This window comes from Apus apus, chromosome 21, assembly GCF_020740795.1.
Source record: "Apus apus isolate bApuApu2 chromosome 21, bApuApu2.pri.cur, whole genome shotgun sequence".
NCBI classification, from domain to species: Eukaryota; Metazoa; Chordata; class Aves; order Apodiformes; family Apodidae; genus Apus; species Apus apus.
In genome coordinates, this window is record NC_067302.1 from 6,456,635 (window position 1) to 6,469,808 (window position 13,174).

General features: G+C 58.3%; 1 protein-coding gene across 1 annotated transcript; it reads right to left on the reverse strand.

Annotated features, from left to right (window-relative positions):
• Positions 1-9,133: 9,133 nt before the first annotated feature.
• On the reverse strand, positions 9,134-12,419 carry C21H1orf216 (chromosome 21 C1orf216 homolog). The gene is made up of 2 exons (XM_051638087.1): positions 12,384-12,419; positions 9,134-11,573 (listed from the first exon to the last, which is right to left on the reverse strand). Exon 2 carries the CDS (start codon positions 11,484-11,486, stop codon positions 10,647-10,649), a length of 840 nt encoding a protein of 279 aa, XP_051494047.1. The 5' UTR covers positions 11,487-11,573; positions 12,384-12,419; the 3' UTR covers positions 9,134-10,646.
• Positions 12,420-13,174: the final 755 nt, after the last annotated feature.

Here is a 13,174-nt window from a genome sequence, read left to right on the forward strand (position 1 = left end):
ACACTCTGGACCCAAAGGAGCAGTAGGGGAAAATCTGTTGTTAATATATCAATGGGCACAATTTGCTTAGCGGGTCTGTCTGGGCTTTGTAAATTCATGCTGATTTAAAGCGCAACTTCACTGTCTTTTTTTTTTTTTTTCCTCCTTTATTCGAGCACTTTCACTTTGCCATGAACTTGGGAAGGAAAAAAAAATACGTACAACTTGTCCAAACACAGTGTTGCTGTTGCTGTGGCTTCATGTAGGTTGTTTTAAACGTGGAATATTTTAGGGAAGGAGAGGGTGGCCTGGCTCAGAGTGTGTGTGTCAAACCGCGGTTCCAGTGTCCACAAGTGAGCATAGAAGAGGTTTTCACTCCGTGCTTTTTCCTCCCCAGAAATACCTGGGGGGCTTTGTGCAGGGCTGAGCCGCTGTCCGTGCCCTTCCTCGGGCTGGGTGGAAACCAGCCGTGCTGCACCAGCACAGGCCACCGCGGCTCCTGGGAGCTCTGTCCTTCCCTTTGGGTCACAAATCTATGCCTGAAAACGGCCCGAAGCCCTGACCTGCCCCCAGCCTGCCTGTGGGGAGAGGAGGGAATAGTTTGTGTGTTGTGGGACTGACACTAATTAAATGCTTCTTTGCATCAAGCAGGAGCCTCAGAGCATCCCGGGCTGCAGCTGTGGCCGGGGGCTGCGCGGAGCCCTGGGGAGGGGGATGCAGCACATCCCTCACCTCTGCTCCAATGTCCTTCCCGCAGGGTGTCCCAGCGGCTCCCGGGACACTCGGGACCTGTGTCCCAGGCAGGAGCCCAGCGGTGTTTTCCATCGCAGAGGAGCCGCGTCCTGCGGGCGGCGGGGGCGGCGGTGCCCCCTTGTCACCCGCAGACACGGCTCGGTGGCACCGTGCTGCCGCTGCCCGCCCCGAGGAGCCCGTGGGACGTGTCGGTGCCACTGCCACGCGTCCCCTGACACCCCGCGGGGGCCGAGCCCCCCCGGCTTCCCAGCAAGGACCCTCCGATGCTTCTCTCCTCACTTCCACGCGCGAAGGGGATGTCAGTCTGGTTTTATCCCAAGCCCTGTTACTGTCTCAGCAATAGTCGTGGGGTGCTAAAGGAATTAGCAGCCCCTGCGTCTGCGCATCCTCAGCTGGCTCCTGAAATCCCAGCTCCGGGCTCCATGGGGTCCACACCAGCGCAGGAATCACTGCTGCTCCCCCAGCAAAGGGGCTCAGCAGTTCCCCCACTTCACCTTGACGCTTCCCAGCTCCTGCTTTGAGCCCCCAGGAGGGGACGAGCTGCCCAGAGGGATCCTACTGCAGAAAGGTCCTTCTGGTGGGCCGGGGGGGACACACAGCCCTCTGCACCCCCCGAGGCTCTGCTGCTAAACCCTCCCCTTGGCAGTGGGTTTAATCCTCGCAGCCACAGGGTCCGGGCTGCATTGCCGTGGGCGCTGGATTAGGGACCGGCCCCGCAGCACTCCTTTGTCCTCCCTATTGTGGAGCATTTTGCTCGCCTCTGCTTTAAACCTTGTAACCATTTTGCTGCCTTTTAAAACCGGGTTGAATAGGGGGTGGGATGGAGAGGGGCTTGGTGGGGGGGGGGAAGAGGAGCTGCAGCTTTGAGGTTGAAGAGAAGCATTCAGGCTGCAGCTGCCCCGTCTCAGCACATTCCCCGTGACCCCCACGGGCACCGTGGCCACTGAGCATCATTGGCAACTCGGCCGCCCCGGGACAATCCACCTGCTTGCTGGGGACAAGCACTTTCATGGCTGTTGGGATTAGAGATTTTAAGTGTCTTTCCAAATTGTGTGGATAAACAGTCTTGTGAAAACTTGTTATCATGGTGAAAGGGCCCCCACCACCACCCCTAGTCCCTGGCCTTTTGTTTGGGCAATTTTTATTGCCGGATTGGATTTGATGAGGTTTAAGGTTTATTCTTAGGACTCCGTTGAAGAGCTGATCCTTTGTCTCCTGCCGTGGAGCGTGAAGAATATGAAACGTAGGCAGAAATAAATCTGCTTTTCACAGGCTTTAGTCCCCGGGACACACAGGGACCACCAAAGGCAGCTGAGAGCAGCAGCACCCCCAGCCTCTGCCTGCACAGGGTCTGCTCCAGGCTTGCCAGGGCCATCCCAGCTCCATGTCCTGTCCCTGAATCCCCTCGGGTGGCCTTCTCCCTGGGCAGCCCAAACCACAGGAGCCAGCCATGTGCTGGTGATACAAACTGAGGAGATGCTGCCTCTGCACAGAGCCCAAAATATAATGGGGGGAGAGGAGAGCATCCCTCCCTGCCCACCCCTCCAAAAACATCCCACCCCGCTGGCGGGTCAGTCCCTTAATCGCCTCATTTATCACCAGTCACTTCAGGAGAGATTAATCAGCCAGGTAATTCCTGAGGAAAGGTGGCTCCAGGGCCTGCCTTTCATTCCAGAGAAGCTCCCTGCGAGTTTCACCTTTATTGCTGGGAACCTGCTCTGACATGCTCCACAGGCAGCCCAAGCTCCAGGGACGAGCCCCTGCCCCAGGCTCTGTCCCCACCTCGTCCCCACGGCCCCGGGGCAGCTGCTGAACACGGAGCAAAGCTCCTGCCCCACTTCCAGCAGCCCCTGGGGCAGCTCTGGCAGCACCAGGAACCAGCAGCAGGCACCTGGCATGAGCCAAGAGGCAGAGTTTCTGGAGGGCCTGGAGCCACGGGCAGCAAATCATGCAAAATTTGGTGGATTGGGCTTGTTCCAAGCTAAAAAAACCACAACCCAGGGCATGGAAAATCTGCTGGGAGGTGTTAGGGACAGCAGAGGAGGAGAGGGACAAAGGCTCTGCCTCTGGGAGGCAGGATGCATCTTGCCTGGGATACCCAAGGCAGTGCCACAGACTCAGGACACCAGTGCTGTCCCACCAGGCAGCCCTGGGCAGGGTGGGGAGCATAATGCTGGGAGGGACAAGCCTGTCCCCCATCCACCACATTGCTTCCCACTTTACATCTAGCACAATGATTCCCTCGATACCCAGGGATGTTCCAGCTCCTCCTGTTTGGATAAAATATCTGTAATTACACGCATGCCTAATCAAAATTATTTCCAGAGTGCGATCCTAGAGAGTTGGACCCTACAAAGCAACTTGGCAGGAGATTCCCTCATCAACGGGGAGAGGTTGGGGGATGGCAACTCTTCTCCTTGGGTGGGTGACCAGCATGGTCCTCGGGTGACCACCCCATGGTACTAACAGCTCATTCCCAGCACCCCAAGAGGGTCTTCTCTGGGGTCCAGCAGGTTCTGGAATGGACTTTAGATCTCTGATCCCATGGAGAGGAAAAGTGAGCAGGGTTTCTGTGTCTGCTCTTTGGCCTTCATGGTCACCCCATTTGAACCTGGGAGGGTGTGAGAGCTTAACTGATGTGCCCAGGGCTCATCTGTAGCTGCAGAGACAATGGACACTTTCCCAAAAGCGATGCTGCCATCAGCAGGTGAGGGGCTGGTGGGGAAGGGACCAAGGGGTTTTCTTGGCAAGTGCTGGAAGAAGTCAGGTTGGATTCCCATCGTGGTCCCTCCTGGCCCTGCAGTCAGTGGACTCAGGTCTGGGCTTGGTGGGGGAACAGCAACTGTTTCATCAGATGTTCAAGGTTTTAAAACTTGGTTTCCTTCCAGTGTGCAGCCAAACCGAGTCCTCCTGGAAGTTTTCTGTGGAGAGCCCCACCCGGCACAAGCACTTCCCGAAGAGCTGGGGCTGCGGGCCGAGCCCACTGGGGGCAGCAACCCCCTCCCCACCACGGGCAGGGCTTCCAGCAGGTCGGCACATCCCAGCCACCTGCATATCCAGCCCTGAGACCCCTGTGCCCTCCTGCTGCCCACCCCAGCCCACCAGGCCGGCAGGTCCCTGCCTGCCCTGCCTGCTGTCAGGCAGCATTGTCTCCGCATGGCGGGTTTCTTTCTGCGCGGGGCAGCCGGGCAGCCCCTCGTGCTGCGCTCAGCAGCCTTCCCTGTCACCTTGCATTATTTGCTTGAGGAGAAGTGACTGATGAACCTTCTTCCCGCCCCCCCCCCCCCCCCCCCCAACCTTTCCATGCCTGCAAAATTCCTGGTAGCTGCCCAGCATGGCTGGGGCACAGGATTGGGATGATGGGTGCAGGGATCCCAGACCTCAGCACCCACTGCTGCCCCCCTGCCCTCCAGCACCAGCGGAGGTGGCACAAGGATCGGGCAGGGATGTTGTTTGGGGATTGGGAAGTGTCATCTCAGCTGGGTTTCAAGGACGTGTCCTGATCCCTTCCTGGGGATGGCATGGGGTGAACATCTCCCCAGCTGGGCTCCTGCCCACTGCTGGTTTTGGGGGCAAGGGCCCAGGCAGGGCTGAGCCCCCCATCCATGGCAGCACCCGCCGACGTTTCCCCCAACTCTTAACTCATTCTCCATTATTTTTGTCTTCCCCTCCTCCCCCTCTCCGTCTCAGCTGCCTGATGAATGAAGGATGGGTTTTTAAGCCTTTTTTACCCCCAAGGCCTGCAGTGCTGGCTCTGCTGCTATCACTGGGATAAATGCAGGCTCCTGGGCCCGGAGCAGCATCCGGCAGAGCTCCCCCCGCGCCGGGTTATCAATCCCTGCTCAGCATCGCCAGCACCGGGCTGGGTCCTCTCCACTGGGAGCCCTTTTCCTACCCTCTGGCCACAAGAAAGACCAGTGTGGCTTAATTCTGCTCAGTATCAACACCAAACAGACTCAGCCCAACGCTACTGGCTTCTCTTAATTCGTCTTTGTATTCCTCGTTTTTCATGAATTTTTAAAAAGTTTCCATTTCTCTCCACTCCTCTTGTCTTTCCCGCCCGGTTTCGGTGGGTTTGCTGGGGTGTGCGCAGGCTCTGCACCCCCCTCCTCACCCTCCTGGGGAAAACAATGGAGATGGGAAGTCAGCTGGGATCTTTCCACCTTGGAAAGTTTTTGGATGGCTTGAGAAATAAAACCTTGGGCAGTTCAGCAGATGAAAGGGCCAGCACAGTTATCAGATCCTCACCAACGGGGTCCTGGCACAGCCCGGTGCCACGGTGCTCGCCTGCTTGCTGGCATCACTCAAACATTAAAATACAGATGGTGCCACTTGCAGGGCAGGACTGGAGCTGTGGAGGCTTTTGGAAGGCAAAACAAAATTATCTGAGCCCTCCACGGACTTAAAAAAAGCCAAATGCCTTTATTTGTTGTCTTGGTCTACTGCAAAATGCAGCCTCCATCCGTGACTGGGAACTGGAAGCTGCTTCCTCCCTCCCGGCCCTGCCAGGAGAGCAGAGAAATTAAGGTAGGACAGAGAAAAATTGAGATTCCAAGATGGAAAACACAGATAGAGCCCATGAGGGCAGCCAAGCCAAGGCAGCTCAGGGCTAGAGGGTCGGTTTGAGAGTGAACGCAGATAAGGTTGGAGCCTCTCTCCACCGTGAGCCCCAGCCCTCCTTGGTGGCCCCAGCCCTGGGGGGTCTGTCCAGCTGTCCCGGGGGGCTGCAGCTCCCAGCTGGGCTGAGCTGGCCCTGAAGGTCTGTGGTCCTGGGGGTCCAGCTCTGCAGAGGGTGGCAGAGGCCACACATATCCCGGCTGAGCCAGAACCCCTCCTGAGCAGCCCCTGGCCCCCTCCCAACACGCTGCAGCCCCAAGGGGGTCATGTCCCCCACCCCAGCCATAGCAGCCAGCGAGCCCTGTTTGGGGCTGGGTCGGTGCTTCTCGGCTGTCCAAGCAGAACCCTTGTTTTTAAGCCCTCAATCAAATGGTCATGGACAGGCAGCTCTCCTGGCCCTCAGATTATTATCCCCTTGGAGGAGCACAGGGCAGCACCGGGGCTGCTGGGAGCCAACCCCACAGCTCCAGGGCTGCGGACCCCGGCGCTGGGGTGGGAGCAGGGGCTGTTCCCCCCAGCCCGGCAGCCGCTCCATCATCCGGGAGCGCTACAGAATAATGATCTACAGCTGCCCCTGGGGCGCTCGCTGCAGCTCGATTGGCCTCAACAGCAGAAGAATAACTGAGAGTTTATTGCTTCTCTCCTAGTGATCTTTACTCTCAGCTGTTTTCTCAGGGAGGTCTGGATCCTGAAGAGCCATGGGCTGCTGGGGAGGTGCTGAGCACATCTGGTTCCCAAGATGGGGCTCTGCTGTTGTGGGGTGCATCCCTGTAGGAAAATCCCCCCAACCTCTGCCCCAGGTGGGGAAACGAGACCTGGGCACACCTTGGAGTCCTCTCCCCCTCGTCCTGGAGCAGCACCCAGGACCCTTGGCTCCAGCATCCAGCCATCCTGATCCGAGAGCACCCAGTATCCCCTTGGCATGACTTCCCCTTCACCAGCACCCAAAGCACCCAGGTGCACACCTGGGCAAAGCCCCCGCCTGGGCAGTGATGTCCCAGAGCCCACTCCTGCCCACTGAGATCCCTGCTGCCTGGGCAGGGAAAGGGAGTGAAGAGCATTTTCACACAGAAAGTTGTTGGCGATGCCCAGCTCCAGGTGTTGTTTGCAGAGGGTGAAGGTTAGATGGTTGCAGGTGATTTATTTTTTTTTTTCCCCTTTTCTTTTGAGGAGCTGTGCTGCAAATAGCCTGATTTCTAAGATTTCTCTGTCATTAAAATGTAAATGAAAACAGACACGAAAACAATCTGAATTTCCAGCCGAGTTGCTCTTGCTTAATATTCTACCCCGAAGGGGGATGTGCGGAAGCAACAACATTTCAAAGGGAATCATTAAAGAAGGCAAGCTCAAACGGCGTTTCCATCAGATACCACAGCAGAGCTGAGCACTCAGGGTCTTGCCCATCCCACTCCTGCTGGAAAGGATGAGCGGGAAACAGCTTTGGAAAAAATCAAGGTCCAAGGCAGGGCTGGGAGGACCCGCACGGGGCTGGGGCTGTGCCAGGGCTGTGCCAGGGCCTGCCCGCCCAGGGAGGGTCGAGTCCCAGTGCGGTTCTGCTCTGGATGATGCTCACCAGGCAGGGCAGGTTCCCAGCAGGATCCATGCTGCTCCATGCCAGATAAGTGGCTGGAAAAGGCTCTCAGCTTCTTGGCTCAGGTGGCAGCAGGCAGGATGGGTGAGCCCTGCCCGGGGCACAGTGAGTCCCTCTGCTCTGGACCTCCCAGGCAGCAGCAGGTGCTCCTGGCACGGCGGCACATTCGGATCCCATGAGGGCTGAGCTCCTCTCTCCAGGCAGCCTTGCTCCTCTGGGCACTGGTGAGGAGCAGGAGGGATGTGGCAGTGGGACCCCAGGGCTGCCCAGGGGTGTGGAGCCTCATGGTGGGAGCTGACAGCTTCCTGTGATTGGGGTGAGGGGAGCAGCCCTAGCTGGACTCCCCTCACCAGCCCAGAGCCCTTTTATCACTGTAAACTGAGCACGTGAGCTATGGAAGTCTCTGAGACACAATAAACAAGGGATACTGGGATGCTTTAAGTATGTCCCAGTCTGGGTCTCTGGATGTTAATGGCCCGAGATGATTAATTTTCTTCTGTACTTTCATGGCATCAGTTATCACATCATTCGTTTTTATTGTTAAAGACTTTTTTTTAAGCCCACAAAATACTGGAAAGAGTTAGAATGGGTTCAAATTACAAGGTAAAATATTTCCCTGCAAAGCTTCATAAATACTTGATTTTTTTTTTTTTCAAAACACTATTATTTTAACTTTCAAAGAACAGCAACGTTTGCCAAGTCTTGCTTTGCACAGTAAAACCAGGCCAGTGTTACAGGGATTTAATATAATAACAATAAACTTTCAGAGGAGACCTTAAAAACAAAGGGTCCTGTCTGCTGTGCATGGAAACTCAAGCTCCCATGCCCTGGGTTCTGCAGGGAGTTTCCCCCCCGTGCTGGGCAGTGATCACGAGCGGGATCCAATCCTTTATTTACCAAGGATTGGAAACCCCTGAGGATGGAGACATCCCTGGGCCATGGCCCCATGGCCACTGCCTGCCCCTTGCACCCATCCTGCACAGAGGGTTTGTGGTGCTACAATCTGAGGGGTGCTGGTGCCCTGGTGCCCAGGGTAGAGCAGGGTCCCATTCCCCACAAACTGCCACAGGCCCCTCCTTGCAGTTTTTTGGGTCTTTATTGTTTTTCCCCCTGAGGTTGGTCAGGTTTTTAATTCATTCCCAAATCTCATTTGGGCACCAGAGCTGTGGGGTGGAAAAAAACCCCTCTGTCTGCAGTGGATTTAGCAAATGGGCTCTGGCCATCTCAGAGCAGCTCCTGGGGCAGGAGCACCAGGGCTCCCAAGAACTGAGGAGGAAGCCTCTTGCTTGCAGAGGAGACCCATCACTTTGATGTGCTCCCACAGTTATTCTTTCATTTCTTGAGCAAATAATCTGGATTTTCCCAATATTTACCTCGGAAATAATTATTTGTGTAAAGCATCTGACCAAGACAAACAGAACTGTTGGGTCTCTCTGGGGGCTGGGAGGTCTCATGTTCCCCTGAACCTGCTGGAGCTGGTGCCCCGCCAAGGGGCTTAAACCAAGCACATGTACATGGTGACAAACCCAGCCAGGGTTGGGGACAAACCTGCTGGCAGCCTGGCTGCAGGGCATGGGTAAGGCTGAGTTATGAGTCCCTTCATTGCTAACTCAGCCCCCAGTGTCTGTAAAAGGGGCTATTGCATCCCTGAATTCCCACAGATTCCAAGGCTGTAAAGGAGAAGCAGGAAGGAGGGAGCGGGGGCAATGAAAAAGGTGAAGGAAGGTTCAAAGGCCTGCTACAGCTTTGGTTTTTCATCTTTGGCTAATCTCTGCAGGGCCTGAGGCAAAGTCACCTTTGGGTCAATACTCAGGTGTTTTTATCTGCCATCCCCATCGGGCAGAGCTGCCTCCCAGCCCTCCCGATCAGCGGGGGCCGCGGGGCAGGGCAGCCCCTGCCCGGTGATCCGGTCCCCCCGGTTCCAGCCCCGGTTCCAGCCGTGCTCTGCTGGGGTGGAGGGTAAATCCTGCATCCGTGCTGCACCCTAATGACAGCCCCCCACCACCCCGTGGCCATGGGGAGAGACGGAAGCGGTGTCACACTTGAGTTTTTAGAAGCAGAGAGAGGCTTTTCAATGAAATATGAATGAATCGCCGGTGTTGGCACCGCGTGTCGCCGGCCGGCGCGTGCCCAGGGATGCAGGGATGGGAGCAGGGTGCCAAGAGCCCTCGACTCACAAAGGGCAAGAAAGGAAAAGATACACTCAAGGCTCAGCTCTTTCACCTCTAAGGCTTTTATTGAGGTGTGCAACATGCCCACAATCACAGGTCTGGGGTAGGAGACAGGAGCGAGCAGGAGGGCAGGGATGCTACCGCACGCCTCGGCCCCTGGCACAGGCCACTCAGAGCCAAGGGTCCCCTTTGCCACAGAAATGTCCTTTTCAGAAGCCAAGTTTTGCAGATCTCCCCATTTATCAGTTGGCAACAGCCCTAGGTGGGAATAGAGTCAGGCTGCTGGGCCCAGGGCTGGTTTGGTTTTCATGCAGCAGCGTCCACTGGTGGGTGGCAGAGGGGTTCTGGAAGGGTCCTGGCAAAAACACAGCCACCTCTTAGCTCCACTCCTCTGATGGCTGGAAGAAGTCTGGCTGGGGGGACGCAGCACCTGGGACACCACTCACCACTCTCCGTTTGCAGACAAGCAATGAAATCAGAGCCTGGCTCTGCACGGGCAGGACGGGGAGCCCCCGGCTCCTGCCAAACCACCCGCTGCTGCTCTGCACATCAGCAACTGAACTGGAACACATGGCACAGCAGCACTTGGTAAGACACAGCAAACACACACAGCTTCTCCTTTGCAATCTCTACTTAAGGAGACTGTTCTTTGTGTTCTGTATGCAGTCTGCACTGGATAAAATGTAGATTAGCAAAAAAATACTCTCTTTGCTTTTGAATGATAAATTAATATATAACACCAACAGCACAATATAAGCACCAAGCAGCTCCCTGGTCATGCACTGGGTTAGAGCATCTCCCACAACAGACAGATGTGCACACACACACACTGACTGTCAGGAAAAATCTAAATTAATTATTCTCTAATACTGAGTCTAAAAAATATCTATTGGGTTTCAATCGGCTGACACTTAAATTTATTGTTAAGCACTCTGAGATCACTTTTCAGAAATATTTTCTCTCTCTCTCCCCATTTCTCTGCATGAGTTTAGATGTTATCTGCCAAGATTTTACATGTGGTCATTAGGCGATGCACTGGGGCGAGTCCTGAGGGACAGCTCCGGACACCCAAGGAACAGCTCAGGACACCTGAGGATCAGCTCAGGGCACCCTGCTCACACTGAAAGCACAAGAGATGCTGAACCATGGCTGGGTTGTTTCCACACATGCCCACTGGTGTGGGTGGGATGCGGGGGATGAGGTGGGCACCCACTGCTCCAGCACTGGGAGCTCAGTGCAGGGCCCATCCCAGCACACGTGGCTCAGCTGGACTCATACGAAGGGCTGTAAATTAGATTCAAAACATGAGCCAGGCTGAGCAAACCCCAAGGTCCTGAGGTCCACCCAGCCCAAAGCTGCACAGTCCTCAGGCCGGTGGGACACGGTGCAGAGGGACTGAGTTCCTGTGCAGAGGGAAAACAAAGATGAACGCTCTGGGGGCTCTCAGCTGCTTTGGAGAGAGATGGGAAGGACAGGGCAGGCTCCCAGGAGCCCAGCACGGAGATGCCAGCAGCCAGCCCCGTGCCAGCCGCAGCTCAGGGGCTGGGGGCGGCCGCACCGGCCAGGCAGGCCGGGCCCTGCTGCATGAAGCGGATGAGCTCCTTGCGGTTGTCCAGGATGGTGTCAAAACTCTCCTGCAGCCGGTTCTGCTGGTCCACAACTTTCTGCTGGAGGCCGTGGATCCAGCGCAGCAGGGCCAGGCGCCGGTACATCACCAGCTGGATGTGGTGCTTCTCCTTCTCCCGCTCCTTGAAGCGCTCCTGGTCCTGCAGGTGCTGCACGGCCTCCGCCAGCGCCGGGAAGAGGGTCCCAGGCTCGGGCTCAGCCACCCCTGGCTGGGGGGGGGTCCCGGGGCAGGGGGCAGCAGCAGGGGCATCCCAGGAGCTCCCGCAGGTGCTGTCGGGGCTGTCGATGCTGAGGGAGCTGCTGGCGTAGCCGTTGTCCTCGGCAGGGGAGCTGGGGGGCTTGCCGCAGCCCCCCGCCGGCTCCTCGGCAGGGTTTTGGCCCCCAGCCCCGCCGACCTCGGCTCCCTCGGGGGGGCTGCGCACCCCAGGCTCGGGGGGACACGGCCGCACGGCGCCCAGGCCCAGGGCGGTGTCCCTGCGCCGGCCCTGGACCATCTGTCTCTGCATTAATAACTGCAGATTATCGGACGGATTTGTTGTGTTTTCACTCCGGCTGGAGCCCTCCTCCGGCAGGGACCCCGGCACGGGCCAGCTCCAGTTCTCGTTGCTGTCACACACCTCTCCCACAAAGTTGGAGTTGGAGTCCTGCCCCTGCCCGGCCCCCGGGGCACCCGAGCCCAGCGCTGGGCCCCCCCGGCCCTGCCGGAACGGGGCGTTTGCCGGGGCAGCGGGTGGGCAGACGGCAAACATCTCCCTGCTCTCCCGCCTGCAAGAGAGACGCAGCGCCAGGACAGATCCGCCGGGCGCACGGGCTGGCACAACCACCGCTCCGACCAGCTACAACGAGAGAAAATATTCCCTTGCTTTATTTGCCTCTCCTGAGAGCTGCTGAGCCCCAGTCTTGGGCCAGGCCAAACCCAAGGGCTCAGGGCAGAAGAACTCGCCCTCTCCTGGCGTTTGGCCGCAGCTCTTGGCGTGTCCCCAGGCAGCATCATCCAGGGGCAGCTTTTCACCCAGCACAGACCAGCACCTGCCCCCATCTCTCCTCCCAGCCCAAAACCACCATGGCAGGGCGCAGGCCTGTAGCTCTGCTCCACCATCCCACCCGCCTCCGGTCGATGCAGTTCACGCCAGGCTGGAGGTGGTTTGCTGGGAAGGAGCTGCTTTTCCAGCAGCAGTAACAAGTATTTGCTGCAGGTGAGGCTGCTCTGCACCCAGCTCTGCCATCTCATAAAACGCTTTCGCTTGGAAAAGACCTTTAAGATCATCAAGTCACACTGTTAACCCAGCACTGCCAAGCCCATCACTAATCCCTGTCCCCTAATATCCAATATGCTGTGTGTTCCCGGGGGGGGGAAGGTTTGCAGGCCTTCGGGAGCCCCCAAACGGGGGCTCCCGAAGGCCTGCAAACCAACCCCCCCCCCCAAAAAAAAAGAGACCGCAAAAACCAGCCCCCCCGGTCCCGACACCGGCCATAAACCGGTGGGGCGGGGGATGCCCCGGGGGAGGAGGCACAAGCCCGGGAGGGCGAGCTGAGCACAACCCCCCGCACCCGCCGAGCCCCCCAGTCCTGGCTGCGGGAGGGGGGGGTCCCTGGGAAGCCGCGGAGGGGGGGAGGGGGGGGGGTGTCTCGGCCCGAGCACTCACCGCAGCCCCGGGCTCGGCGCGATGTCGCCGCCGCCGCCGCCGCGAACGGAAGCGGCTCCGCGTGGGGAGGCGTCAGGGCCGCACTTCCGACGGGGCCCGGGGGGGTTCGGAGGGGGAGCGGGGACGGGGGTGGTCGGGGCGGCGGGACGAGGCTGCTGCGGGGGGGGATGGGGCTGGCTGGGGGCTGCTGCGGAGGGGACAGGGATGCTGGGCGGGGGGGGCGAGGCTGTGCCTGTGCACACCTCTGTGCGTGCCGTGCCTCCGTCAGCATCCCACGGGGAGTCCTGGCCGCGGGGAGAAAGGGGAGATTCCCACCCGTGTCAGCCCAGCTAGGGAGAAAGCTCCGAGGGGGCCATGGGCTGGACCCCCAACCCACACCCCTGCCGTGGGAGCAGGGCAATGTGCTGGGCTGGGTGCATGAGGGGAATCCCACCACAGACACGCCAACTCCTTCCCAGCTCCTGCCCCGTCATCCCGTGAGCCTCAGCAGGTCCCGTGGGGTTGAGGCGGGCGGTGGGACCCCTGGCCTCAATGGGACCTTTATTCCCCTTGCCCAGATCCAGAGCATCCATGCACTGGGAAAGGAAAAGTCCCAGCAACATCAAAGGGCTCCCCCGAGCGCCAGGCCAGCACAGGGGATCACATGAAGCACCATGAGCCTTTGGGGAGATAAAGAGGCTTTGTGGGGCTGGGCTGCTGTTGGGGGTGCAGCCGGTGGCCTGGGGCTGTGAGCTGGGGTGGGGGCAGCTGGGGTGCCAGAAACCCCCCGTTATGCACAGAGCTGCCCCCTG